This window comes from Protopterus annectens, chromosome 16.part0, assembly GCF_019279795.1.
Source record: "Protopterus annectens isolate FY-2018-M chromosome 16.part0, PAN1.0, whole genome shotgun sequence".
Classification (NCBI taxonomy): Eukaryota; Metazoa; Chordata; order Ceratodontiformes; family Protopteridae; genus Protopterus; species Protopterus annectens.
In genome coordinates, this window is record NC_056750.1 from 624925843 (window position 1) to 624952391 (window position 26549).

The following is a 26549-nucleotide window of genomic DNA, read 5'->3' on the forward strand; positions in this document are numbered from 1 at the left end:
AAATTGATAGACATCAGTAACTGTACTTGAGGAATGTTTGGGCCCCAGATGCCAATTCTCTTATAGACGTGGAAGAACTTTAGGTGCTCATTTTTCGCACTATAAGCATAAGGAGAGTGAGGGAGCAGTATACAAACAATTGACCATGTCTGGGGATCAATTATTGGGAATGTTCCCTTGTGAACATTGTGGGTCATGCCAATTTGCGAGTAAATTAAAACAATTTACTAGTGCAAACACCAGCAGGGTATATGATTCTCAGGGTCTTTGGCAATTGTACCAGCAGCTGGATAGTATATTTGGCCACATGTAAATGTTCTGCTTTTTATGTGGGCCAGACTTCACGCTCATTGAGAATTAGGATGTCGGAGAACAGAAGTGATATCCGAACTAAAAGGGAGTTGAATGCCCTATACAGACATAGTATCAAATATGCCAATGCTGATTTCAGGTTTATGGTAATAAATAGAATTACTGGAGAGAGGAGTAACCAACAAGGCTGGCACACTATCCTTAATCACAAAGAAAAATATTGGATCATTAATTTAGGAGTGTTATTTTCCCCAGGACTCAATAACCACTTATGAAGGACACCACAGACCCTTGTGCTTTTTTCTGTCCGGATTCTCAGCTAGAGCGTCTTCTGCGTGGAGACATGCGTGAATGGGCGTACCTTCGTTGTGCGTCAGGCCTGGCAAGCCGGTACGTAAAAATCAACTGCCAGTCATTAGCGGACCGAAGTTCCACTGTGGCGACCCCTAACTGGGAAAAGCCAAAATACACACACAAAAAAAAAAAAAAATTATAGCCAGAGTGTGTTTGGCTTTCGCCACAGATTTTAAATTAATTTTGCTATGCCCTTTTTCGAGGTTAGTATACTGTGCCTCTGTCTAACAGTGACACAGAAGTGATACCTGGGGTAAACCTACGATCTCCCATCCACTCAAGATTCCTCTTGAAGAGAGTCAATGAGGGACTATGCCTAACCTGGACTGGGATTTTATTCCAGAGTGAAGGGAGCCTCTGGGTTATGAATCTGTCCCTCCAGCATGTCCTATTTATTTCAGTGCTGAGGTTCAAGTCTCTCGAGCGCGTAGCTCGATGGGATTTGGATTTTCTGAGGTGCAGCATGTCCATAATTCCAGGTTGGACATGGCTTTATACGTCAGGCACAGATCGCCTCTGAGCATGCGGTATGCCACTGAGTAGAGCTGGAGTTTCTTTAACCAGGCAGCACATGGCATCTGTTTGAGCCCTATGATCCTCTTGGTGAGGTACTTTTGGGGTCTTTCCAGTTGCGGCAAGTTTCTGGTAAGGTACATCCTGAAAGGGGCATTGTACTCAATTATGGGCCTGATGAGGTATGAGTAAAGAGGCACGATGACCTCCCCTGATCTAGATGTGAATCCCTTCATGATTAGGTGGGCTATATAAAATGTTTTTCTAACCACTTCGGCCACGTGGTTGTCAAATGAGAGACTGCTATCAACTTGGGTCCCCAGGTCCCTAATTACTTCTTCTGTACTTAATGGATTACCACCTATGTCGTAATTTGTGGGCACTTTGTTTTTGCCAAAGGGGATGACTATACACTTTTTGGCGTTTAGCTTGAGGCCATGGCTCTGGCACCAGTTGTCTGTTTCTAGGAGGCGCTTTTGGAGGATGCTTGTGTCGGCTGGAGAGTCGATAATGGCGCCCAGTTTGCAGTCATCTGCGAACTTAGTCAGCCACAGTCCTTCCGTGTTGGCCTGTACCTCCGAGAAATATATACCGAACAAGAGAGGTCCCAGGACTGAGCCTTGGGGGACGCCACTTGTAACTGGTTTGGAGTCTGACATGGCTCCAGCAATTCTAACCATGTGGGTTCTGTCCTTGAGCCAGTTTGCAACCCATCTAGTGACATAGGGGTTTATATATATTGCCCGAGTGAGGTATTGTATCGAAGGCTTTTGCGAGGTCCAGGTAGGCTGTGTGGACCACCTTCCCCTCGTCAATGGCCTTGGTGACTGTTTCAAAGAAATCAACCAGGTTTAAGAGGCAGGATCTGCCCTTAAAGCCGAACTGGGTAGGATCCAGTGTCTGTAGGTCCCCAATATCTTTATTTATGAGGTCCATGATGATCTTTTCCATAGCTTTGCAGACCAAGCTAGTCAGGCTTATGGGGCAATAGTTTCCAGGATCCGATGAGGCACCACCTTTGTGGAGAGGGACCACTGTTGCTGTACGCCACTCTTTGGGTACATATCCTGTAGTAAGGCTGAGATTGAACAGTAGTTTTATGTTTGGGTTTAGCTCTTCTTGGGAGTCCATGTAGGACGCAGCCCGGGACATCGTCTGGTCCCATTGATGCTTTGTTTTTTGCTTTGGAGAGGGCAGCTCTTACCTGAGCATCTGAGATGTCAGGGGGGCAGCACTCTGCTGGGATAGAAATTTGCCCTTTTGGTGGGGAGGGAGGGGGGTTGCCCTGAACCTGTCAGCTAGGATGTTGGCAATGTCTGTGGGTTCGGTGTATTTTCTGTCATTTTGGACTAATTCTGAGCATATCTGGGAATTCCCACCCAGGTTCCTAACATAACTAAAGAAAGCCTTGTGAATATCCTTAGTGTCCTGTGCAATTTTTCTCTCGAAGCTGGCCTTAGACGATTTTAGGAGTGCCCGTAGTTTTTTGCTAATACTGATCAGAGATGCCTTCCCTTTTTGGGATTTTATCATGTAGTAGCTTCCTCCTATTGTATAGTTTGTTTATGACTGGGGTCCACCAGACAGGACGTCTGCCTTTGGAGGATCGGGTCTTGGTTTTATTTGGGATTGCATGATCCATGCATTCCTGAAGGTGTTCATAGAATGCGTTTATAATGGATTCTGTGGTCTGGGCTGTATTTTCCACAGGCCAGGGGGCTTTGAAGGATTCCACCTCGGTTTTGAGGAGTGTGAAATTTGCTTTAGAGAAGTTTTTCACTGTGGTTTTCAGGGCAGGGGGTGTAGTCTGGATGTGAATATCCAGTGAGATTAGTTTATGGTCTGATCTTACCAGTGAGGGATACACTTCTGGTCTGGAGCATAGAGTCCCCATGTTGGTGATGATCAGGTCCAGTATGTTTTCCCCTCTTGTGGGAGTGGTAACAAGTTGTTCCATAGCATTTGAGTTTATAAATTCTAGGACACTTTGGGCTAGGGTGTTGGAGCTAGAGTAATGCTCCCAGTCTATGTTTGGGTAGTTGAAGTCACCCAATATAATGGTGTTTGGAGAGACCTTCATATTTTCCAGTGTTCTCAGGAAGGCCAAGTGGGGTTCCTGGGTTTGGGAGGGTGGTCTGTAGCAGGCTATAAACTGGAAGGCAGTTTTACCCACTGTTAGTTGCACATGTATAGTCTCTGATGCTTCGTGCTGTGCCACCAACCTTGATTGCATATATATATATATATATATATATATATATATATATATATATATATATATATATATATATATATATATGCAGTTTGCTTGTATGTTTATATATGTATAAAATAACTTTTTCATATGCATTTTGTTATTTACATATGTATATGTATTATTGATATAAATTTCTAACTTACATTCATTGTTTTATATACATATTCTATGTACTTGCTATTTCTGGGTTGGACCATGTCTGTTATTGGGTTGGGGGTGTATATTATATATATATATATATATATATATATATATATATATATATATATATATATATATATATATATATATATGTATGTATGCATAGTTTCATCATGCATCTATTGGTGTTTTGAATGGTCTATAATTTGGCCGTGCATTTCCGTAGGTGCAGAGTGTTGGGTCGCTTCACACGAGTAGTTTTTCCAGTTAATGGCAGGGTAGTTGAAATCACCCAGTATTAGGGTGCTTGGTTGTACATTAAAATTTTCCAGTATGTTTACAAAGATGTAGTGAGAATCTTGGGGCATGGTGGGAGATCTGTAGCAAGCTACAATTTGGATTGCAGTCTTATCTAGTGTTAGTTGCACCTGGAAAATTTCAGACACATTGTGTTGGGCAACTAGCCTGGTGGTGTGAATATCCTTGGTGAATATGGACACTCATCCACCTTTAGTGTTTCACTCCGGGTTTGGTGGCCGAAAAAAGTGTGGTAAGAGTTGTAGCCTGGTATTGCAGGGGTGCTTTCTGGAGCCTTGAACAAGGTCTCAGTTACTGCACAGATATCGATATTCTCCATTTTTAGGAGTGCCTTGAGAGAGTGCATTTTGAGGTTAAGACTTCTAGCATGGAGTAGCATTACCTTCAGATTTTGCATGCTTGTACCGGTTACGGTGGTGGTTTTATCCTTTTGAACTGTGCCTAGAAAAGGCACTACAGTGTTGGCAAGAGCCTTAGCCAGTAACCTTAATCCCAGGGGTGACAAGTGCAGACCATCTCCAGCAAAGCATCGTGGTCTGTCGATCATGTCGTCCCAGGCAGATACTGGATCCCCTTTGAATGACACCAGAAGCTTAGCCAATTGTTGAAGTCAATTATTTTGTCCTTCTAGTGTGGTACCATTCTGGCTGAAGGCAGGATGCTACTCGGGGCTAGGGTCATACCTGCCTGGGCCACATGATCCGAGAGCTCCTCCATGTCTCTTTCCATGTAGTCCAGGGCGGTGTGTCTCAAGCCATTCACTCCAACATGGACAATGACAGAGTCATAGTTGTACTTGTTGTGGCGTGACTTGAGTGCATGCGTTGTGCGGCAGATCCTGGCACCAGACAGGCAGCTGACTGTAATTTTCTCCTTGTTCAGCCTGGTGAGAGGGACATCAGCATGCCTGACTACGGAGTCACCTATGACTAAAGTGTTGGGTACGTTGTCTTGCCTTAGGGGCTGTTGTTGGGTGGCACACTGGTGTTGTGAGCTATGTGACACTCTGGTTTTGATTGGTGTTTGTTTGCGTTTCAGCTTCAGAGGTCCTTGTTGCTTGGGCAGGTTAGTGTTAAGGGCCTCCACATATGTGGGTTTAGTGATGCTGTGTGTGGGTGTTGGTGGTGTGGGTTTAGAAGGACCATGTGTTGCTTGAGGTGTAGTGCAGGTGTTAACCTTCTCCTCTTGATTGTCTAGCACAATCTTGGGTGGAGACAGCTTTGCTTCAAGTTTGGCTATGTAATTGCATCTCGCAAGTTGTAGTGTTGGGTGATAGGAGGAGAGGGTTGTCTGTGTACAAGAGGCAATTGCTGCATTGCCCCAGTATGCCCAGATTCACCACCCTTGGACATGCCTGGCTTGGTGCTTTTTTTGTATAGTACAAGAGCTGTTTTCCCTTACCTTAGCAAGGTACTTTGCAATGATAGGCTGTTTAGTGCCTACGATTAATTTCTTATCAACAAGGAGAGTTGAGTGCTTGTAACAGTTTAAGACTTCCTAGTGCTTTCCAGCAGGTTTTAAAGCAAGTGCTAATCACAGGGATGCTTAAAGGCAAGATGAAAAAAAAAATGGTTTATGCTAAACACTGCAGTGTGCACTAAAGGAGTTAGAAGTGAGAGTAGGTAACTTAAGTTTTACCTGTCTAAAAAGTTAAGTTTAATTGGGAGTATTTTTAAAACAGCAATTTAGAGTGAAAGGGGGTGGTCACTTTTGTATTCTGGTACTATGGAATACAGCAGGATGGCCAATAAATTTAAATAGTTGAAGGGGATTGATTTCACAAAATTATAATTTTGTGCTCTCTCTCACACAAGCCAGTAAAAACAGAGAAGAAATGGGATATATGGTCAAATTAACATAAGGTGAAGGCAACTAGAAAGACAGTGGTGTTGAAGAACACTACAGTAACCGGGTGGGGAAAAAAATTCTGCCAGACTCACAAGAGACAGAGCTGTGGTCTCTTTTCGTTTTAATATGCAGTTAAAAGTAGAATACAAGTAAAACAAAAGGTAAATAAAACAAATCACAGTATTCGAAATAGAAAAAAAGGCAACAAAGTAATACAACAATTAAAAAGCAAACTAACTTTCCCTCACAGCAAAGTGTAGCAGAGTCTGGGTGAGCCTTTCTAGTAAAGCTCTGAAATGTTTTATTTTACCCTTTAAATAGAATGTTTAGTTCCTAGCTCCATCCCCTCAGTTCACAGATGATTAACCTTAACTGACCTGTTCTACTGACCTGTACTAATTTCTGCCCGACTCACAAGAGACAGAGCTGTGGTCTCTTTTCAAGTTTTAATATGCAGTTAAAAGCAGAATACAAGTAAAACACAAGGTAAATAAAACAAATCACAGTAATCAAAATAGAAAACGGCAATAAAGTAATACAACTAATATAAAGCAAACTAACCTTTCCCTCACAGCAAAGTGTAGCAGAGTCTGGGTGAGCCTTTCTAGTAAAGCTCTGAAATGTTTTATTTTACACCTTAAATAGACGGGGTAGTTCCTAGCTCCTCCCCTTCAGTTCACAGATGATTAACGTTAAATGACCTGTTCTATTGACTTGCATCTGAAGCATATGTGAACACAGCTTGAGAGGAAGAGGAGGATGAAAAGGGAGCCCTGGATTCAGAGACAATGCTAAATCCACCACAGAAGTTCCTTCTTGAGACGAGGGAGAACAGAACTGTAAAGTCTAGAGGATGTACATGTTGAAGCCACACCAACTTCAGAAACCAATGGAACTTCCTTGTGTAAAATTTGGCCAGAAGCAGCACTGGAATGGTGGAAGCCATGAACGCCAGAGCTCTGAGAAACTCCTTAGCTGTAATGGAGGCCAGAGGAAGTAGAGTTTGAATGTACGAAAGGAGAATTAAGGCCTTTGGAGGAGGCAGGGATGCCAGCTTTGGCACAGCCTGAATCCTGCAACCCAGAATGACATGACCCTGAGGAGGAGCCAAGAAAGACTTTTTGAAGTTTACTGTGAAGCCCAGACTTGAAGAGGAGAAATGGTAAAATGAAGATTCTGCAAAAGGATGTCTGGAGAGGATGCCTGAATCAGCAGGTCGTCCAAATAAGGAAATATTTGGATCCCTTGAAGCCTGCCTGCAAAACATAATCACAGGAGCGAGGCATTTGGTGAACACCCTTGGGGCAGTAAAAAGGTAAAAGGGCAAAGCACAAAACTAAAAATGCCCCAGGATTCCCACTCCTCTTTTCCTGATACACTGGAAAATATAAGGGTACAACCTAACACCCTAATAATGGGGGATTTCAACTACCCCACTATTAACTGGGAAAACTACTCATGTATCAACTCTTTTGCTCAATGTTTTCTGGAATTCAAAAATTCCAATGCCTTGGATCAACTTATACACAGCCCCACCAGGGGCAGCAATATCCTAGACCTGGTCATCATCAACATGTGCGACCGGTGTTCCACACCAGAGGTCAATTCCTCATTGGTCAGATCCGACCACAAGCTAACCACCCTAGACATCCACATCCCAACCCCACCCCCCATTAGGGAAACAGCTGTAAAAAATTTCTCCAAAGCAAACTTCACGCTTCTTAAGACAGAAGTGACAAACTTCACGACACCCATGCATATGGACAACAGAGGTAGGACTGCTGAATCCTACACAAATGCACTTTACAAGCACTTAAACGAGTGCATGGATTGTGCTAACCTCCAAAAAAAGGAAGCCAATCTGGTGGTCTTCTGCCATAAACAAACTCCACAACAGAAGAAAAACTGTTGCAAAAAAAAAGGAGTAAAATCCCATGATTGGAGGAACTCCCTGGTCAGCCTCAGTAAGAAGCAGAGATCCCTCATAAAATCCTCCAAAGGTAGTTATGAAAACAAAATCACCACTAATTCTAAAGACAACCACAAAACATTCTATAGCTATGTCAAGAATCTCAATAGCAACACTCAGATCTGCTCTGAGTTACAGCACACTGGCACTAAATATACAGAACCAACTGATATTGCCAACATCTTGGCGGATAGTTTCAGTGCTAACTTTACCCCCCTCTAATCCCCTAAAGGGCCCATCTCTATACCGGAAGAATGCAACGTTCCTGTAATCACAGCTGCACAGATAAAAACCTCACTCTCCAAAGCCAAGAACACAGCACCCATGGGACCTACCAGCATCCCAGGCTGCCATCTACATGAACTACAGAATGAACTGGCACCCCACCTAAGTACCATGTTCAGTTATAGCCTCACCTCAGGCTTTGTGCCCACTGAAAAGCATACAGCAATGGTTATCCCACTCCACAAATGGGAGCCACGACAGACCCCGGGAATTACTGCCCCGTTAGCCTGACAAGCCTGGTATGCAAGGCCATGGAACGTATCATCGAACTCATAAACAAAGACATTGGAGATCTCCAAACTCTGGATCCCACACAGTTTGGGTTTGTAAAAGGCAGATCACGTCTCCTAAACCTAATAGACTCCTTTGAAGCAGTCACCAAAGCCATAGATGAAAGCAAAGTGGTCCACACAGCCTATCTAGATCTCCCCAAGGCATTCAACACCATCCTTCACTCTGGAATTATAGATAAACTCACTACACTAGGTATAAATCCCTGTCACAAGATGGGTTGCCAACTGGCTGACAGAACCCACACTGTGAAAGTAGCAGACTCCAAATCAGACTTCAGACCAGTAACAAGTGGAGTACCACAGGGTTCAGTCCTGGATCCTCTCCTGTTTGGTATCTACTTCTCTGAAGTACAGGCTAACACAGAAGGTCTTTGGCCAACTATGTTCGCAGATGACTGCAAACTAGGAGCCATAATCGAAACTCCTAATGATGTGGTCATCCTACAAAAGGACCTCATTGAGACAGACGCCGGATGTCAAAGCCATGGCCTCAAGCTCAATGCCAAAAAGTGCATGGTCATCCCTTTGGTAAAAACTCTGTACCCATGAACTACCACATAGGTGGTAAGTCTACTTAACACCGAAAGTGTGATAAGAGACCTTGGGACACAGGTGGACAGAAATCTATCCTTTGACAATCACATCGCCACAGTGGTCAGGAAATCCTTCTACATGGCACACCTAATCACAAAAGGTTTGTCATTCAGAAAAAGAGGTAATTGTTCCCCTCTACTCACTCATTAGACCCATTATAGAGTACAATGCCCCTTTTGGTATGTATCTCACAAGACATCTACAACAACTGGAAAGGCCACAGAAATACCTCACAAAGGATTACTGGCCTCAAACTGATGCCCTACACACACAGTCTCAAAAAAACTCCGCAGTCTCAAAACAACTCCAGCTTTACAATGTCGCATATTGCCTACTCTGAGGCAATCTCTGCCTAACATACAAACCTATGTCAAACCCAGAGCTGGTGGACATGCTCCACTTAAAGAAATCCCAATCCTTCCAAGCTACACGCTCTAGGGATCTAAACCTTGTCACCACAACAAACAGAACATGCTGGAGGGATAGATTCCTTTCCCAGAGACTTCCCATACTCTGGAAGACACTACATATCTATGTCAAACAGAGCTCCTCATTAGCACTCTTCAAGAAAAATATTGACGATTGGATGGGAAATAGGAAATTCACCCCGGGATCACTTCTGTGGCTCTGCTTGACAGGGGTACAGGAAAATAAATTTCTTGGGTGGCGAAAGCCAGGGTACCTTTTTGGCTAGACTTATATAGGCCCTAGGGTCAATAGCCTAGTACCTACCTATGAACCTAAGCAACAGAGAAATGAAAAAAATCGCCTGAAAATAGGATGGATCGGAATAGAGAGATAAGGATCCTTGAAATCCAGAGACAGCAGAAAGCCCTGAGATATCAATAGAGGAAAAATGGTGTGAAGGGACAACATCTGAAAGGAAGGCACCTTCAGAAAAGTATTAAGATGCGACAGGTCTAGACCCGGTCTCCATGTACCTTCTTTTCTGGGCACTACAAACATTCTTGAATAAAACACCTTCCCCCTTTGGGACACAGGCACCTCTTGAATAGTACCCCGAGACAAGAAATCTCAAAGAAACTCTGGGAAAAAGGGAAGTTGCTCCCGAGGAGGCTGAAGAACGCCCATAAAAGCAGGATGAGAATTCCACAGCATGAAGTACCCCTGACGAATGATGAGTTAAGAATCCTGGGTGATTCAAAGCCGAAGAGAAAGAGAAAGGTGAAGAGAAAGAGGAATGTAGCAGGGAACAGGTGGATAGTCAGACAGCACCTGGTTTGTCAGAAAAGAAAGGTTTTAGAATCCCTGCAGTCTGAATGCCCTTAGCAGGAGGAGCCCGTTTACCACCCCTTTTATGTTTAACTGCAGGGCGAGATTGCCTAAGAACAAGCGCTGGCTTAGAAGGGTAGCTTCTCTGAAATTCAGGCACAGGAGAAACTAAGACATGTTTAAGCTCCTGTAAGACCTTCCCCTTGTCCTGAAGAGACAACCAAACCAGCAGCTGCTTCCCTAACAAAAGTTTAGTATCCAGAGGAACATCCAGCAACTTAGCCTTAATATCACTGGGTAAAGTTTGAAGCCTAAGCCACGCATACCTACTCAGTACTGAACCAAAAGCAACAGCCCTAGAAGAGGCATCTGCTGCATCATAACTACATCTGATAGAATAATGAACTACTTGGGATGAAGTCCCTAGCAAGGAAAGAGCAGAATATTTACTCTGAGTCGGGAAGATCAGAAAAAAACTGAAAAGCCTAAGAAAGAAGAACCAACACATACCTAGATATATTGGTCTGATAATTAATATTCCTAAAAGCTAGGGTAGCAGAAGTATAAACCTTCTTATCTAGCCTGTCCATGGTTCTACTGTCCTTGTAGGAAGGCAGTAACTTAGATGAAGTCAGCTTATCAGAGGCTACAGAGACCACAAAGAGGTCAGCAGCAGGACATCCGAACAGTGTCCCCAAAGGAAATTTCCACAGGAGTACCTGGACTATTAGAGTCCTTCTCCCTAGACCCATAGTCTAAAAGAGAATGAATCTGGGTAAAATAAGTAAGGGATTCTTCATCAAAATCTAACTCTTCTTCAGAAGAATCTAATTCCCTGGGCCTTTTAGGTAAAGAAGACGACAGAGGAGGAGCAGGAACTGAAACTCCTTGCGGAGACCTTAACGACAGTAAAGCATTAAATAACCCCAGAGTAAAGGCCTGCCACTCACTTTGTGGATCCCTAGGAGCAGCCCTAGAAAACTGACAGGGCCCTGACTCAGGATGGTAGCCCACAACTTCAGTAGGAACTTCTTCCCTAAGAAGAAAGTGCGGAACCCCCCTAGACCCCCCCCCATCAGAATCAACCAACCATGGTTCCCCCTGAAAGTCCAAAACGGCACCTGCAAAGCCTTGTACATGCTGCCCGCCACATCCTTGCTGGCCTCCAACCTGGACACAGCAGAGGAATCTGACACAGCCAGGTGAGTCTCCAAGTTTGTAGTAACCTTGACAGAAACCCCTGTCAGAGGCTGGACAGTGGAAGATTCCGGTCTAGCCTTTTACCCTTCTTCATCCCTTATGACTGACCCTCAGGGAAGGAAGTTCCAGTCATAGCATCTTTAAGCAAGCAGCTTAAGACACTGATTCTCAACATAAAAGGAAAGGGAAGAAAACCTACTACAAAGAGTTTTTGGGACAAACAGAACAGGACGTACAGTTGTGAGACACTCCTAGACAAAAAAGGCACTTATCGTGGCAGTCTTTATGGAGAATCTGTCTCGCACACTGACATTTACCCTTCCTGGAGAACATTAACCCCCAAAACAGCACAAACAAAATGAAGAAAAGAACAAAAACTCCCACTGGGTACTTAATTGCAATGGTGAGGACTTCAGCAAACAGGAGAAATCACCGGAATTCCAACAAACCGAAAAAGTGGCAAAAAAAAAAAAAAACAAACAGACGGTTAAAAACAGCATTGGGACTGGTGACAGAGAAGTTCAGAGGATGGCATGCCTGAACATCACCTTTATACCCTACGTGAGGAGTGTGTAGGTGATGTTCAGCGTACCTTAAAGCAACAGTAGACTGGCCAGATGACTGGCTTCACGGTACGGAATCCCATCTGTAATGAATAATGCAGCAGTGAATTAAAGGACATCACCGGTTTACTATCAAAATGTTGAAATTCATTTGGTCTAATGTTCATATGATCGACACATGAATATTAAGTAGTTCATTTGGTCGACAGGAAGTGCATGCAAATTACCTGTCGACATTACATTGCAAACAGGGCAAGGATTCTCCCTAGTCTACACTGTTGTGCAATCTCGGAGTTGTAATATACAAGGAGCAGGGGGTGTGGTGGGAGCGGGAGGGCACAGCCCCCCTGCAAAAACACTAGTGTTAGTTTGCAGGTGTTTTTCGACCATTTAAATTTAGACTTTTTTTTCGGTATTTTGAACATTTGGTGTAATGACTTTCAACATTATGAACGTGGATCGTGTGAATTTCAACATTTTGAGAGTAAAACGGACATCACCATAGCCGCACAATAGAAAAACACTAAACTCACTTTCATAACTACTGAAAAATGGATACTGCCCTCTACTAACAAACAGACTATATATAAACTCATATTACTCAAGAAGCTCTGACAATTTAAAACTGAAATTATCACAATTTTCTTTAGGCATCTGTGAAAAATCATCATGGAACTCTCTTCCCAAAGAGCTTGCCGCCATATAAACATGTCATACTTACAGTTTGAGCAAAAACTACAGATAAACATGTTCTTGCTTTATAAACACCAATTTATTCACTCTTAAGATTACTTACAAATGCTGACCTTTGATCATAATACAGTGAACGACATAGAAATCAAGTTTTACTTCAGAACACTATAGCTACAGTCCTTTTATGCAACATGTCATGTGTTGTATTTTGATAACTTATGTATGTTGTATTTATTCCATGTACAAATTTATCTATGTGCATCTCTTTACGATGCAACCATCTTAGCCAAATAGCTCAAGTAGTGTTTGAAAAGGGATCTTGTACCAGCCAACTCAACCTGTTAAGCAAAAATAAATACAGAAAGGCATGGATGCCAGACAGACAAAACAACACTTGGAATGGATGCACAAAAGTACTATTTCATAAAAAGGTTAGTAAGAAAGCAGAAAAGATTAGAGATGACAACGTAGGACTTAGGACAAAATACAGCTTTAAACTGGCCTGTTATAACGGAAATAAAACTGAGAAGGAAAATGAAATGGAAAATGCAGCTGCAAGAAGACAACAGCAACAGAAAGGCAAGCCTGGAAGACCTGCTGACCTCTGGTCTCCATAACTTCACCCATTTTGAATGACTGTATCCTTGATTGTAGTAATCCTTCTGGTACTTGGAAAGTTTTTATTATATTCCTGCCTGGCTTCTTCAGCACTTTATTACTTCTTCAGTAATCTTGTTTTCATCAGAATCAGACTCACATTTACTGGCCAAGTATGTGCACATACAAGGAATCTGACTCCAGTTTAAAGGGCTCTCCAAGTATGAATTACATAAACAACATACCTACAACTATTAAGAACAAGACAAAAAAAAAAAATTATATATATATATATATACATATATATACACACACACATACATACATTATATATATATATATATATATATATATATATATATATATATATATATATACACACACACACACACACACACACACGAGTTAACCATTTATGAACTTGATGGCCTGTGGAAAAAAATTTTCTTATAAAGGCTTGTTTTGGTGAGTATTAATCTATAACACCTGGCCGATGGTAATAGTTAAAAAAAGATGGTGGCCTGGATGTGAAGGGTCGATGATGATTTTCCCTGCCCTTTTCATGACTCTGGAATAGTACAGGTCGTGTAAGGAGGACAAACTAGCACCAATGATATTTTCGGCAGACCTGACTATTCGATGTAACTTATTTTTTTCATGATTAGGCAGAGATCCAAACCGCACTGTTATGGATGAGCTGAGAACAGACAACTGAGACAGATGCCTGGTGTCAAAGCCATGGCCTCAAGCTCAATGCCAAAAAGTGCACGGTCATCCCTTTTGGTAAAAACTCTCTACCCATGAACTACCACATAGACAGTAGTCTACTCAACACCGAAAGTGTGATGAGACCTTGGACACAGGTGGACAGAAGTCTCTCCTTTGATAATCACATCACCACAGTAGTCAGGAAATCCTTCTATGTGTTACACCATCACAAAAGGTTTCTCATCCAGGAAAAAAAGAGGTCATTGTTCCCCTCTACTCATCACTCATTACACCCATTATAGAGTTCAACGCCCCTTTTGGTATGTACCTCACAAGACATCTACAACAACTGGAAAGGGCACAGAAATACCTCACAAAGAGGATTACCAGCCTCAAACAGATGCCCTACACAGACAGTCTCAAAAAACTCCAGCTTTACTCTGTCGCATATCGCCTACTCAGAGGCAATCTCTGCCTAACATACAAAGCTATGTCAAACCCAGAGCTGTTGGACATGCGCCATGTAAAGAAATCCCAATCCCTCCGAGCTACAGGCTCCAGGGACCTAAACCTTGTCACCACAATAAACAGAGCATGCTGGAGGGATGGATTCCTGTCCCAGATACTTCCCATACTCGAACAAACTACCTATCTATATCAAACAATGCTCCTCATTAGCACTCCAAGAAAAATCTTGATGATTAGATGGGAGATAGGAAATTCACCTTGGGGATCACTTCTGTAGTTCTGCTTGACAGGGGCACAGGAAAATAATTTTCCCGGGTGGCAAAAACCAGGGTACCATTTGGCTAGGTTTATATAGGCCCTAGGGCCAATAGCCCAGTACCTACCTATGAACCACTGCTGTACAAAATAGAATCAACAGTTCCTGTGGAAGGTTGAATTTCCTCAGCTGTCACAGAAAGTATATTCGCTGTTGTGCCATTTTTATGACAGACCCTATATTGGTCTCCCACTTCAAGTCCCAGGAGACTATAGGTCCCAAAAACCTGAAGGACTACACAACTGACAAAGCAGCATTAAATATAAAGAGGGGAGATAATATTGTAGTACCACTCCTAAAGTCCACTGTCATGTCCACAGTTTTAAGAGTGTTCAGTTCCAGATTATTCTGACTATACCAAAGGGCCAGTTGTTCAACCTCACATCTGTATGCAGACTCATCACCATTCCTGAGGAGCTTAATGATAGTTGTATTGTCTCCGTATTTAATAAGTTTGACAGAGGAGTCCTTTGAGGTACAGTCATTAGTGTAGAGGGAGAATAGCAGTGAGGAGAGCACACATCCCTGGGGGGCACCTGCATTGATCGTGTGATAACTAGATTTAAATTTCCCCAGTTTCACCTACTATTTCCTACTGGTTAGATAATTGGTGATCCACTGACAGGTGGAAACAGAAATGGAAAGCTGGGAGAGTTTCGAGTGAAGAATTCTGACTCACAGAACACCCCCACGTTTTTATGTTGCAATTTTCTTAAAATGTGTCTACCCTTTGTCTTTTGATTACACTATCAAAACCATAAAAAGTACTCTAGGATGTAGCTTTATCAAATGTCTGTAAGGAGGAGTCTTCCGGGTTTCCGCTGGTGATACTTTCTTAGAGCATTAATTGAATCTTTTCAAACAACTTGCTTACTTTCAAGTCATCTACCATAACTATTCATATCCTCTTCCTATATTGTTTCAACTTTCCAAAAGCTGTGCATTGCCTTGCAAGGATTTTAATTCTCAGACATAATATTTTACAATTAGGTTGTCGCCTCACAGTAAGACGCTGTCCGGTTAGATTCTCAGCTAGAGCGTCTTCTGCGTGGAGACATGCGTGCATGGGCATATCTTCGTTGAAGGCTGTGTGTCAGGGCTGGTAACTCGGCATGTAAAAATCAACTACCAAACATTAGCAAACCGGAGTTCCGCTGTGGCGACCCCTAACCAGGAAAAGCCGAAAGACACAACAATATTTTACAATTACTGCACCAAATTTGTTTGAATTCAGATGATTTTTTTCAAGTTTGTTACGCATGTCATTACTCGTTATGTAACTTATTTGGTTTAAGCCTTGTCACTCAACTTAGCAAAAAAATATGCCTTTTTTTCAAAGTCTTATAAAGAGCATGAAAATATACAGTATACAAATAAAAGAACCGAAAAGCACTAGTTCAGGCACAAATCTCAGTGGTATTCCACTGGTTACTACCCTTTTATCTGAATGAACTGTATTTACTACTGTTACATCAATCTAGCTGTAAAACTGCACTATGAAATTAATAACCTCAAATAACTATTTCCAAGATTATACTATTACCTGTACAATGTCCTGCATTTGTAATGTTGAGATCTTCAAAGAAAACGGGCCTACTGCATCAACCCACTTACACTATTAGATCAGGAAAATGGGAATGGGTTGTCCTCAGCAAGAGCAGAGGTGAAACAGAATCAGCACTTTGCAGGGATCATTATTCCCTGAATTTCATGAATGGGGTTCTAGTCCCATGAAACAGACTAACAGAAGAGGCGGTAAAATGGAAATCAACTGTGAAAAAGGTCTATGGAGATCACTGCTCTACCCCAGAAAACAAACAGAAATAAATAAATAAGGTATTCAACAAGACATGGAACAAATGAACAACAGATGAGGGAGAAGACAGGAAGAGGGAAGGTATAATGTTGAATACATTTAAATTGTAGATTAAACAGGGTTACAGTTTACTCCAAGCATCAAGCACATACACAACGTAAATTAATGAAGAAATAATAATATTGACTATGTACTGTATTCTGCAGAAAAAAGGACTGTCCGTTGGATGCAGAGGTTTAGTACTACAGCTAATGTACCTACACAGAGTCTCACGGTTTTCAGTCTCACTGCCTCCATATACTAATTTTTGACCACAAGCAAGTCACTTAGACAGAACTCCTGGGCTGAGCCTGAAACTGGTCCATATGGATCAGTGCTCTACCCTGGCTAACAGATGTTGATTTATTGATGTATTTGTTTACTTAACATTTTGCCTGAAATTCCAGTCTCCATATTTTCAGTCTCTGGATTTAAATGTCAGAAGTAGATAGATGTAATATTTTGTGTTAGTCTGCATGGCAGTTAAAATTCCCCCGCCAGCCATACCTCTCGTGTCCCTGAGATTCAGGGATGTTCCTGATTCTGGCTCACACTTATGATTTGCATCTCCTAAAATCAGTAATGCTTACAGAAAAAAATGGTGATGCACTTTAATCAACAAATAATGACATGCATTAGAGCTGCAGACTGTACTCTTCTGTCAGCGTTCTCAAATCACTGGTATTAACATTTTAAAGGTGTCCATGACTTGGGCCCTTCCTTCCTGAATACTGCTGGCATTACCTCAATTCTGCTGAGGATGACAGCTATATCACTAGTCTGTTAGTTTCATAAAGAACCTTGTTTCCTTTAATAACCAAAATCATACATGCATTTTGCTACTGCAACTAATCCCATGCAGGAACTTTTTCAAACTGGTCAGCATCTGATTCATGCTTGCATTTTAAAACTCTCCATCCAAAATACACCAACATGAAAGGCTTTAAAACTTTCAGCAAAATTACAACATTACATACTTACACAAACCATATTTGTGCTCCTCCCAACTCTACCTATTTTATGGAACTTACCAAATAACAAAAGAACAAAGCACTCCAGGTTCATGTCTATGCAGTTTTAACAACTTAGAATCGTGAAATCCACAAAGCACAAGTATACCGACACATATAATGCAAGAAATAAGTCATTTTCTTGCTACGCAAACAAAAGAGGTAAAATAATCGAAATGGGCCCCCCAAATCGCCTTCATTATTGGCCCGAATTGTCCAAGACGGGGAAGTAAAGTGCAACTCCGTTTCAGAAGACGAGTACTACCCATAGGGAAAAAACAGCAAGTTCGTGGAGGCAACCCTTCAACATTCCGAGTACGAAAATAACAAACTTAGAACGCAAAACCAGTAGACTGATTACTGTTTTTTCGCTACTTCCGCCTTTTGCTCAAAATCCAGGAAGTCCGCCGACTTGAGCTTTGGCAACTATATAACAGAACTTTTTAGCAGTCTCGCACTCTATGAGTATTTTCACCCTGTCTCAGATCTCGTTTTACATCATGATTTCGCCTACTGCTGTACAAACATAATTATTCAATAAACAGGGAAAAGAGAGCGTAAATTACGTGCGTTTCCCTGCACAATTACTAAACAACTGAAATGCTGCTTTTCTCGTTCAATGTCTGTGATCCAAATTAGTTCCCAGCCCTACTACTTTTACTTTCGTGGCTCTTCGCTTGTGTACTTCCTTAAAAGTTTTGGGAGGTTATCTGCCCTTGTGATTGCAGGAAGTGGAAAGGATAGGGTCTTAGTTAACTTCGCACAGGTCAGCTGACAGAGAAAACAGTTTCCCTTTCTTGTGTTCCTGTTTAAGTAGTAACTGTTTTACTGTTATTACTCAGTATAGTTTCGTTGAATTCTGATGTACAATCACGAAAGCATCAGTAACGATCGGTGTCGTTTGTGGACATTAAACTTACACATATCTCATTTCAGTTTACTATCCGGATTTCAAGCTAACTTAGGTTGAGCTGAATTTTATGTTTTTCTTTTTTTTAAGTTTAGGCTTGTATGTTAATCCTAGTGACCTTCATTCAGGCACTTAAAAAGTACAGTTTTGTACCTACCATAAATGTAGATGTTCGAAGATCCACATTGCTGCAGTCCTTACATATGGGTAGTCCGCTGTCCTCGGTCGGCCCGAATACCAAAGTATTAGGCTGACGTCGGTCAAGGCGCTTAAAACTGACATCAGGACGTCAGGGTACAAAAGTGCATGACCGACGTCATTTCCTCAGTCTTTTCTTGCCCCAGATGTCAGAAGGCCCTAACAAGAAAGGCCAAAGCCAAAAACCAGCAAAAGCTAACCAACCACCCGTGCACTAACCATATTTACAATATGTACAACACAAACCACACCACCACCTTCAACAACAGAGGGGAAGGAGGGAGGGTAAATTGGACTGCAGCAATGTGGATCTTCGAACATCTACATTTATGGTAGGTACAAAACTGTACTATGTTCTTCATCTCACATTGCTGCAGTCCTTACATATGGGTAGAATCCCAAAGCAGAGGTAAGGGAGGATGGCAAAACTATAAAGCATTAGGAGCTGCCAAAATGCCCTGTAAAATTGCAGTGGCAAATCCAGCCCTAGATTTAGAGTAAAGTGGAAGGTGGTAATGCTTAGAGAAAGTATGCACTGAACTCCAAGTAGCTGCTTCCAAAATATCTTTAGTAGCCACCCCTTAAAAAGCTGTAGAAGTGGCAGTAGCCCTAGTGGAATGAGGCCTAATCCCAGCTGGAATCTCCTTACCATGATGGGAATAACAGAAAGCAATACAAAAAACAATCCACTTAGAAATAGTTAGTTTTGAAACAGGTTTGCCCTGAGAACCCAAAGCAAAAGAAACAAACAACTGCTGAGACTGCCTGAACCCTTTAGTTCTGCTCAAATAATATCGCAACTGTCTGTGTATATCCAAAGTGTGCAAAATCCTTTCCCCTTTATTTTGGGGGTTTGCATAAAAAGTAGGCAAATGAATAGTTTGGTTTAAAGCCACACTAGAAACCACTTTAGGCATAAAAGAAGGGTTAGTATACAAAGACACCCTATCCTTGTGGAAAATTAAGAAAGGCTCAACTGCCATAAGGGCCTGTAATTCAGAAACCCTTCTCGCAGAGGTAATGGCCAACAAAAAAGCAGTCTTCCATGATAAATATTTCAACTCTGCCGATGCTGCAGGCTCAAAAGGTTGTAGAGTGAGTTTCTCCAACACAAAATTGAGATCCCAAGCAGGAGTAGGAGCTCTACATGGGGGTCTTGTATTCTTTGCCCCTCTAAGGAATTGCTTAAACAAAGGCTGAGAAAATAATGGTGGGTCACAGTCATAGTGAGCAGAAATTGCTGCAGCATGAACCTTTATAGAGGAGAAGGACAAACCTTTGTCCAATAACTCAGTAAGGTATTGAAGCGCAACACTTAAATTAGGTTTAGAAACATCAAAGTCCTTTGCTGTACTCCAAAATAAAAATCTCCTCCATTTATCTGCGTAAACTTTCCTTGTACTAGGCCTTCTGGCCTCCAAAATAACATTCAAAACTTGTTGTGGAAGCTGAGACCCTCCAGGGTTTAAAACAGAATATGCCAGGCTGTCAGATGTAGAGAATGAAGTTTGACATTGAGTAAATGACTGTTCTCCTGAGACAGCAGGTGAGGAATCGAAGGCAAAGGCCATGGAGGCTCCTGTACCAGACTTCTCAGTAATGGGTACCAGTGCTGTCGAGGCCAATCTGGAGCTATTAAAATCATGTTTGGCTTGTCCTGTCTGACCTTCAGCAGTACCTTTGGGAGGAGAGGCAGAGGTGGAAAGGCATACACGTGAAGATTGCTCCAACTGAATGAGAGAGCATCCACTTTCCAAGCTGTGGGATGAAACCTTTTGTGCAAAACTTTGGCAGCTGGTAATTTAGTGGAGAAGCGAACAGATCTATGTCTGGAGTTCCCCATAACACTGTCAATCTCTGAAATACATGAGGATCCAATTTCCACTCGTGGGGATCCATAATTTGTCTGCTCAACACATCTGCTAAGGAGTTCTGTGCTCCTGGCAGAAACCTTGCCTGAAGATTTAGCTGTAAACTGAGAGCAGTCTCCCACAAAATCATTGCTTGTCTGCATAGAGGATAAGAATGCGTTCCCCTTGCTTGTTGATGTACCACATGACAGTTGTGTTGTCTGTTTGAATCAACACCTGCCCTGGAAGAAGTAAATCCTTGAAAGCTATCAATGCAAATTGGACTGCTAACATCTCCTTCAAGTTGATATGTAGATGTTGAAGTCTGGCAGGCCACGTGTCTTGTACCCATTTTCCATTTAGATGAGCTCCCCAAGCTTTGTCTGAGGCATCTGTCGTTAAAATCTGACTCGCCTCTGGCCGGGTCACAGAGAGTCCCTTGTTTAGGTGACATTCCTGAGCCCACCACAAAAATTCCTTTTGAATGCAAGGTATTATCTGAATGACAGTGTCCAAATCTTGGCAGTGCTGTGTCCATACATTCTTGAGATACCACTGTAGCTTCCTCATATGCAGTTTGGCATTGGGAAGTACCAGAATACAAGATGCCATGAACCCCAAGGCTTGAAGGACTGTCCTTGCAGTCAGCCTGGACTGACGAGACAATTGGTGGAAGTAAAGAGAAAGATTCTTTTGTTTGTCCGGGGTCAAAAGGCCATCTGGGATGCTGTATTCAGTCTCACACCCAGAAAGCACATGTCCTGAGAGGGTACTAGACTGGACTTTATTTCGTTCACAGAATACCCCAGGCATCTTAACACTGCCATCACATACTGTAAATGATGAAGAAGTTCGTCCTTTTCTTGGGCCAGAATCAGGCAATCATCCAAATAAGGATAGATTTGTATTCCTCTTAGCCTGAAGAAAGCTACCACTGGAGCCAGAACCTTCGTGAACACTCTGGGCGCAGTAGATAAGCCAAAGGGCAATGCAGAGAACTGATAATGTGAAGTCCCAGCCCGAAAACGCAGATACTTCCTGCAACTGGGCCTGATAGGAACATGAAGGTAAGCTTCCTTGAGATCCAGAGTCACCATCCAGTGATCCTTGCCCAGCAGAGGTAAAAGTTGTTGTAACATCAACATTTGGAACTTGGGAATGTCCAGATATGTGTTGAGGATAGATAAATCCAAAATTGGTCTCCACGTGTTTCCTTTCTTTGGTACTAGAAACAGGCGAGAATAAAATCCTAGGCCCACTTCTGGCAGAGGGACCGGTTGTATGGCCCCTATTTGAAGTAGTAGAGAAATTTGTTTGTGAGCCTCTAGTCTTTGCTGAGGAGGAATGTCCGGCATGCCTTTGAAAGGAGGCAAGGTATGGAAATAAAACTTGTAACCCTGGTGTATGATATCCAATACCCATTTGTCTTGGGTAATCAACATCCAATTTTCCTTGAAGAGTGCTAACCTTCCTCCCAAAGGTGCTGCCAGGCAAGGAGGATCTGGCAGCTGAAAAAGTAGGTCATTGGGCCTGTTTACGAAAGGACTGGCCCCTGCCCTCACCCGAAGATTGTGCAGGTGAACTCCCTGTTCTAGGTCTGAAAGAACTCTGAGCTCTGCCCCTACCATGTCTAGATCTACCCCTAGACTGAGAATCATAAGAAGGATACGTCCACCCCTTAGCAGGCCAATTCCTACTAAACTGGAGGCTGAACATGCAAAAAATCTTTAACAGCCTGCATAGACTTAGCCTTGTCTTCCATTTTCTTCAAGACTGACTCCACAGGTGAACCAAACAACACATCAGACTGCAAAGGAGCATCCAAAATCCTTGTCTTAACATGGTCAGATAAATTCTGATCCTTCAGCCAGGCGTGCCTGCGAAGAACTGAGCCAGTGGCAGCCACCCTAGACGAGGCCTGCACAGCATCAAAACCACACTGTAATGAATGCTTACCCACCTGTTCAGAGACATGCACCAAATCTTGTAATTCTTTACACTCAATGCCTTCCGCCAGAGCATCCACCTTAGACTTCAATTGAGAAAGAAGAAAGTTTTGATATTTCAACATATGAAACTGGCAATTCAAAGCCCTCATAGCTAAGGTAGAAGATGTATAGACCTTCTTTCCCCATCTATCCAAAGCTCTGGCTTCTTTATCTAGAGGAACCGGATTTTTACAACAGAGGCCTTGACACCCTTAGGTCCCTGACTAATAGTTTCTGGGTCTGCCCTAGGACTCTTATAAAGATATTTATGAGCCTCAGGCACCCTGTAATACCTATCCGGTTTAACAGGAGCAGGAGGCAGAGAATCAGGATTAAGTGAAGCCTCTGCAAACACATCTTCCACAACATCCAGAACAGGGGGTATAGCCAAGGGCCTATGCTGGGGTAACAGCAAAAATTCCCTAAGCCTTTTCCGAGAATCAGAGAAGTCCTGACCTTCCCACTTAAAATGTTCCCTCATAGAATGAAGTGTCTCTGAAAAAGAAAAATCCTCTGGAGGAGAAGCAGAAGGAGTGGAATCATCTGCATCAGAATCAGAATAAGGAGAGTACTCCTGCAAGTCTTCAGCTGAAGACTCTGAAACATCCGAAGCCTGTTCAAAACTTCCCAACTCTGGCTCCACCTTAGGCCTCTTATCAGGAGGGGGCAAAGAACCTCTAATCAGAGTAATCAAATCTTCTGCCATTTTAAGCATGTGCTTCTTAGGCACAGACCCTGCTGAACTAGGAGTGACACCAACAGAAGCTAAAACTGGCCTGCCTCTGGGAGAAGCCTTGGAAACAGAAGGAGAAGGCCTAACCACCCTAGGAAGGGAGGGGAGTACAGTAACTTGAGAAGCCCCCTCAGCCTGACCTGCCTCCTGAGAGACCACCTCCTGCAAAATCAAAGTCTCCCCCTGAGACTCCAGAGAAGTCTCCGTCGGAACCACCGGTTCCACTGAAGCCTCTAAAGAACCGGTGTCCGGAATGGACGACTCATCTTGCCTGGGTTTAACTGCTTTGTCTTTGCGCTTCTTCGCAGAAGCGGGCGCCGGAGAATCCGGCGGCATATTATAATTGCACCGCTTCCCAAAGACCAGCCTAGCACAATCTAACCTTCGCTTAATAGTGCGTTTATTGAACCTAGCACAAAAGCGACACCCAACAACATCGTGCTCAGGCCCCAAACAAGGAATACACAAAGAATGATAATCCCTATGCGGTATCTGTTTCCCACAAGAAATACAGTTATTCACTTTTTCTGACATCCGGTAAAACACTGAGGCAAGAAAAAACAAAATATTCCCCAACGGGGTACTTAGCCAACTTGGATTCGGTCTGAAACTCCAAATTCGAAAAATTTCAGAACGCCGAACGGCACTTGCAACGCTGCTTCTGCATCGGACCATGTGGCAAAAAAGACTGAGGAAATGACGTTGGTCATGCGCTTTTGTACCCTGACGTCCTGATGTCAGTTTTAAGCGCCTTGACCGACGTCAGCCTAATACTTTGGTATTCGGGCTGACCGAGGACAGCGGACTACCCATATGTAAGGACTGCAGCAATGTGAGATGAAGAACATCTATAAGAATGTAGCAGCCTTTAAATGTTAATAGTCATCAGTGCTTTTCCTCCGTAAAGTACCTCCTGCTGATCTTCTTCTTCTTTCGGCTTTTCCCGGTTAGGGGTTGCCACAGGGGATAATCTGTCCGCTCATGATTGGCAGTGGAGTTTTACGGTGCCGAGTTGCCAGCCCGGCGCCCAACCTTCCAAAGAAGGCACTTTAATATCAGCCAATTCAACTCCAACTACTGCATGTCTTTTGGAGGAAACCCACGCGACCACGGGGAAGACATGCAGACTCCACACAGAAGGCACCTCAGCCGAGAATCAAACCAGAGAACCTCTTGCTGTGAGGCAACAGCACTAACCGCTGCACCTCCGTGGCCGCCCCTCCTGATGATGCTGTCTTTTATTACGCATTCTCGCAAATCCTGATCAGTGTAGTTCTGGTTCATATGGACAACTACATGATTACTAATGTAGTACATCTTTTGGATGTTTTTTTACAAGCTTCCAGATTACCTTGTGTGTTATCAAGAAACCAGGACAGTATATTTGTATTTGTGTAAGTACACTTAGCATAAAAGTGGATATTTCAATTATCACTGCTGCAGTAGCCTTTGCTATATGGGTTATAGCCTGCAAGGGTATATCAGTCCTCCAGCTCCCAAAACTGCAGGGCACTTTCCTTGTACCTAAAACGTTCCTCAGCTCTCACCTTAGTTGACTGAAAACACAGGTTTGGGGACTAAGCCTTTCACAGCTTTCATGCCAAAAGACAGATGGAGGCTGAGCCCTGAACAGACAATGCCAGGAACAACAACAACAACACACGAAGAAACATGGGGATGGAAGGATGGAGTGGCTACTGCATCAGTGATCATTTGAACATCTACTCTTATAGTAAGTTTACTTATACAACTGAACTATGTTCTTCATATTGATCAGTGATGCAGTAGCATACGCTATATGGGTAGATTACCATAGCTTACAAATTTGGGGAGGTGGAAGGAGAAGAGCCCAGGAACCCCTGGTGAGTGGTCCTAGCAAAGCCTGATCTAGACCTAAAAAGGAATCAAGCTTGTAGTGCTTTGTAAAGCTACATACAGAGGACAAGGAGCTACTTCTAGAATTCATCCACTTCCAAAAAGCCATAGATGAAGCCAACACCCTGGTGTAGTGGGCCTTGACCCTGGCAGGAATAGTCTTGTGGTGAGAATAACAAAAGGTAATAGCCACAATCAACTGTTTGGAAATAGTCTGCTTTGACACAGGTTGTCCCTTCTTACCTTCATAATAAATGAACAATTGATCCAAAGATCTGAAAGATTTAGTTCAGTCAAGACAGTACCCGAGTTGTCTGTTGCCATCCAAGATATGGACTATCTTTTTTCCCTTATTTTTAGGTTTGGGAAGAAAATGGAAAGATGGATAGATTGTCTTAAAGCAAACTCAGATACCACATTAGGCATAAAAGAAGGATTAGTTCTAAAAAAAAAAAAAAAAAAAACTATCCCTGGGGAAAATGAGGTAGGGTTGGCTCACCATAAGAGCTTGCAACTCAGATACCCCACTTGCAGAGGTCTGAGCAATCAGCAAAAATTTTCCATGTTAAGAATCTCAAGTTACCCAGGTTAACTGTTTCATATGGAGCAGGTATTAGCTTCTCTAACACAAATTAAGATCTCAAGGAGGGGCCACTAGTTTTCTAGGAGGACTCTTATACAAAACCCCTTTCAAAAACATTTTAACATGAGAATGCATTGAAATAAGAGGATCCTTGGACCAACATGCTAAAATGACCACTAAATAAACATTGATGGAGGAGTGGAAAAAGGCTGTAGGATAATAACTCACAAATATTGTAATACCAGAGAGCAACTAGCCTTGAATGGGTGCTGGTTATGTTGTTGGCACCAACTAGAAAACCTTTTTCCATTTGCTAATATATGATTTTCTAGTGGAAGGCTTTTTGCCTCCATAAGTACCGGCTGTACATCTTCAGTAAACAGGTGATTAAAGGGGACTAAGAAGTTATCAGCCAGGCAGTCAATTGAAATTAATTGGTATTTTGGTATAACAAACACCCCTTGATCTTGTGTAAGTAAATCCAGTTTATGAGGAAGCTTGTGGTAATTGCCCCTGGCCATTTCCAAAATAAGGAAGAACCACTATTGCCTGGGCCAGAAGAGTCACCACAATGATCTTGGAAGATTCCTTCTGAATCTTCAGAAGTTCCCCGTATATCAGTGGAAAGACTGAAAAGCACAAATGAACAGTTCTGTCCTGGGACAAGAAAAGGCATTTGTACTCCAGACATTCTTGCATAGAGTCCTAAAGCAGAATCTTTCCAGCTGATTGTTCAGAAAGGAGGCAAATAGGTCGACTTTATGAACTCCCCGCAGATGGCTCAAATCTTGGAAAAAACCCTGATTTAGTTTCCATTCATGAAACGTGTCTGCCCTTGTCTTGTTCAGCTTGTCTGCCACACAATTTTGCTCTGACAAAATGTAG

General features: G+C 42.6%; 1 protein-coding gene across 1 annotated transcript in view; it reads right to left on the reverse strand.

Moving 5' to 3' along the window:
- The window catches only part of LRP10 (LDL receptor related protein 10), a gene marked incomplete in the record, with an annotated part of 319622 nt that extends 301367 nt beyond the window's left edge, over positions 1-18255 (reverse strand). The window contains 1 exon segment of the mRNA XM_044058042.1: positions 17549-18255. Coding sequence (XP_043913977.1) covers positions 17549-17582 — 34 coding nt within the window.
- Positions 18256-26549: the final 8294 nt, after the last annotated feature.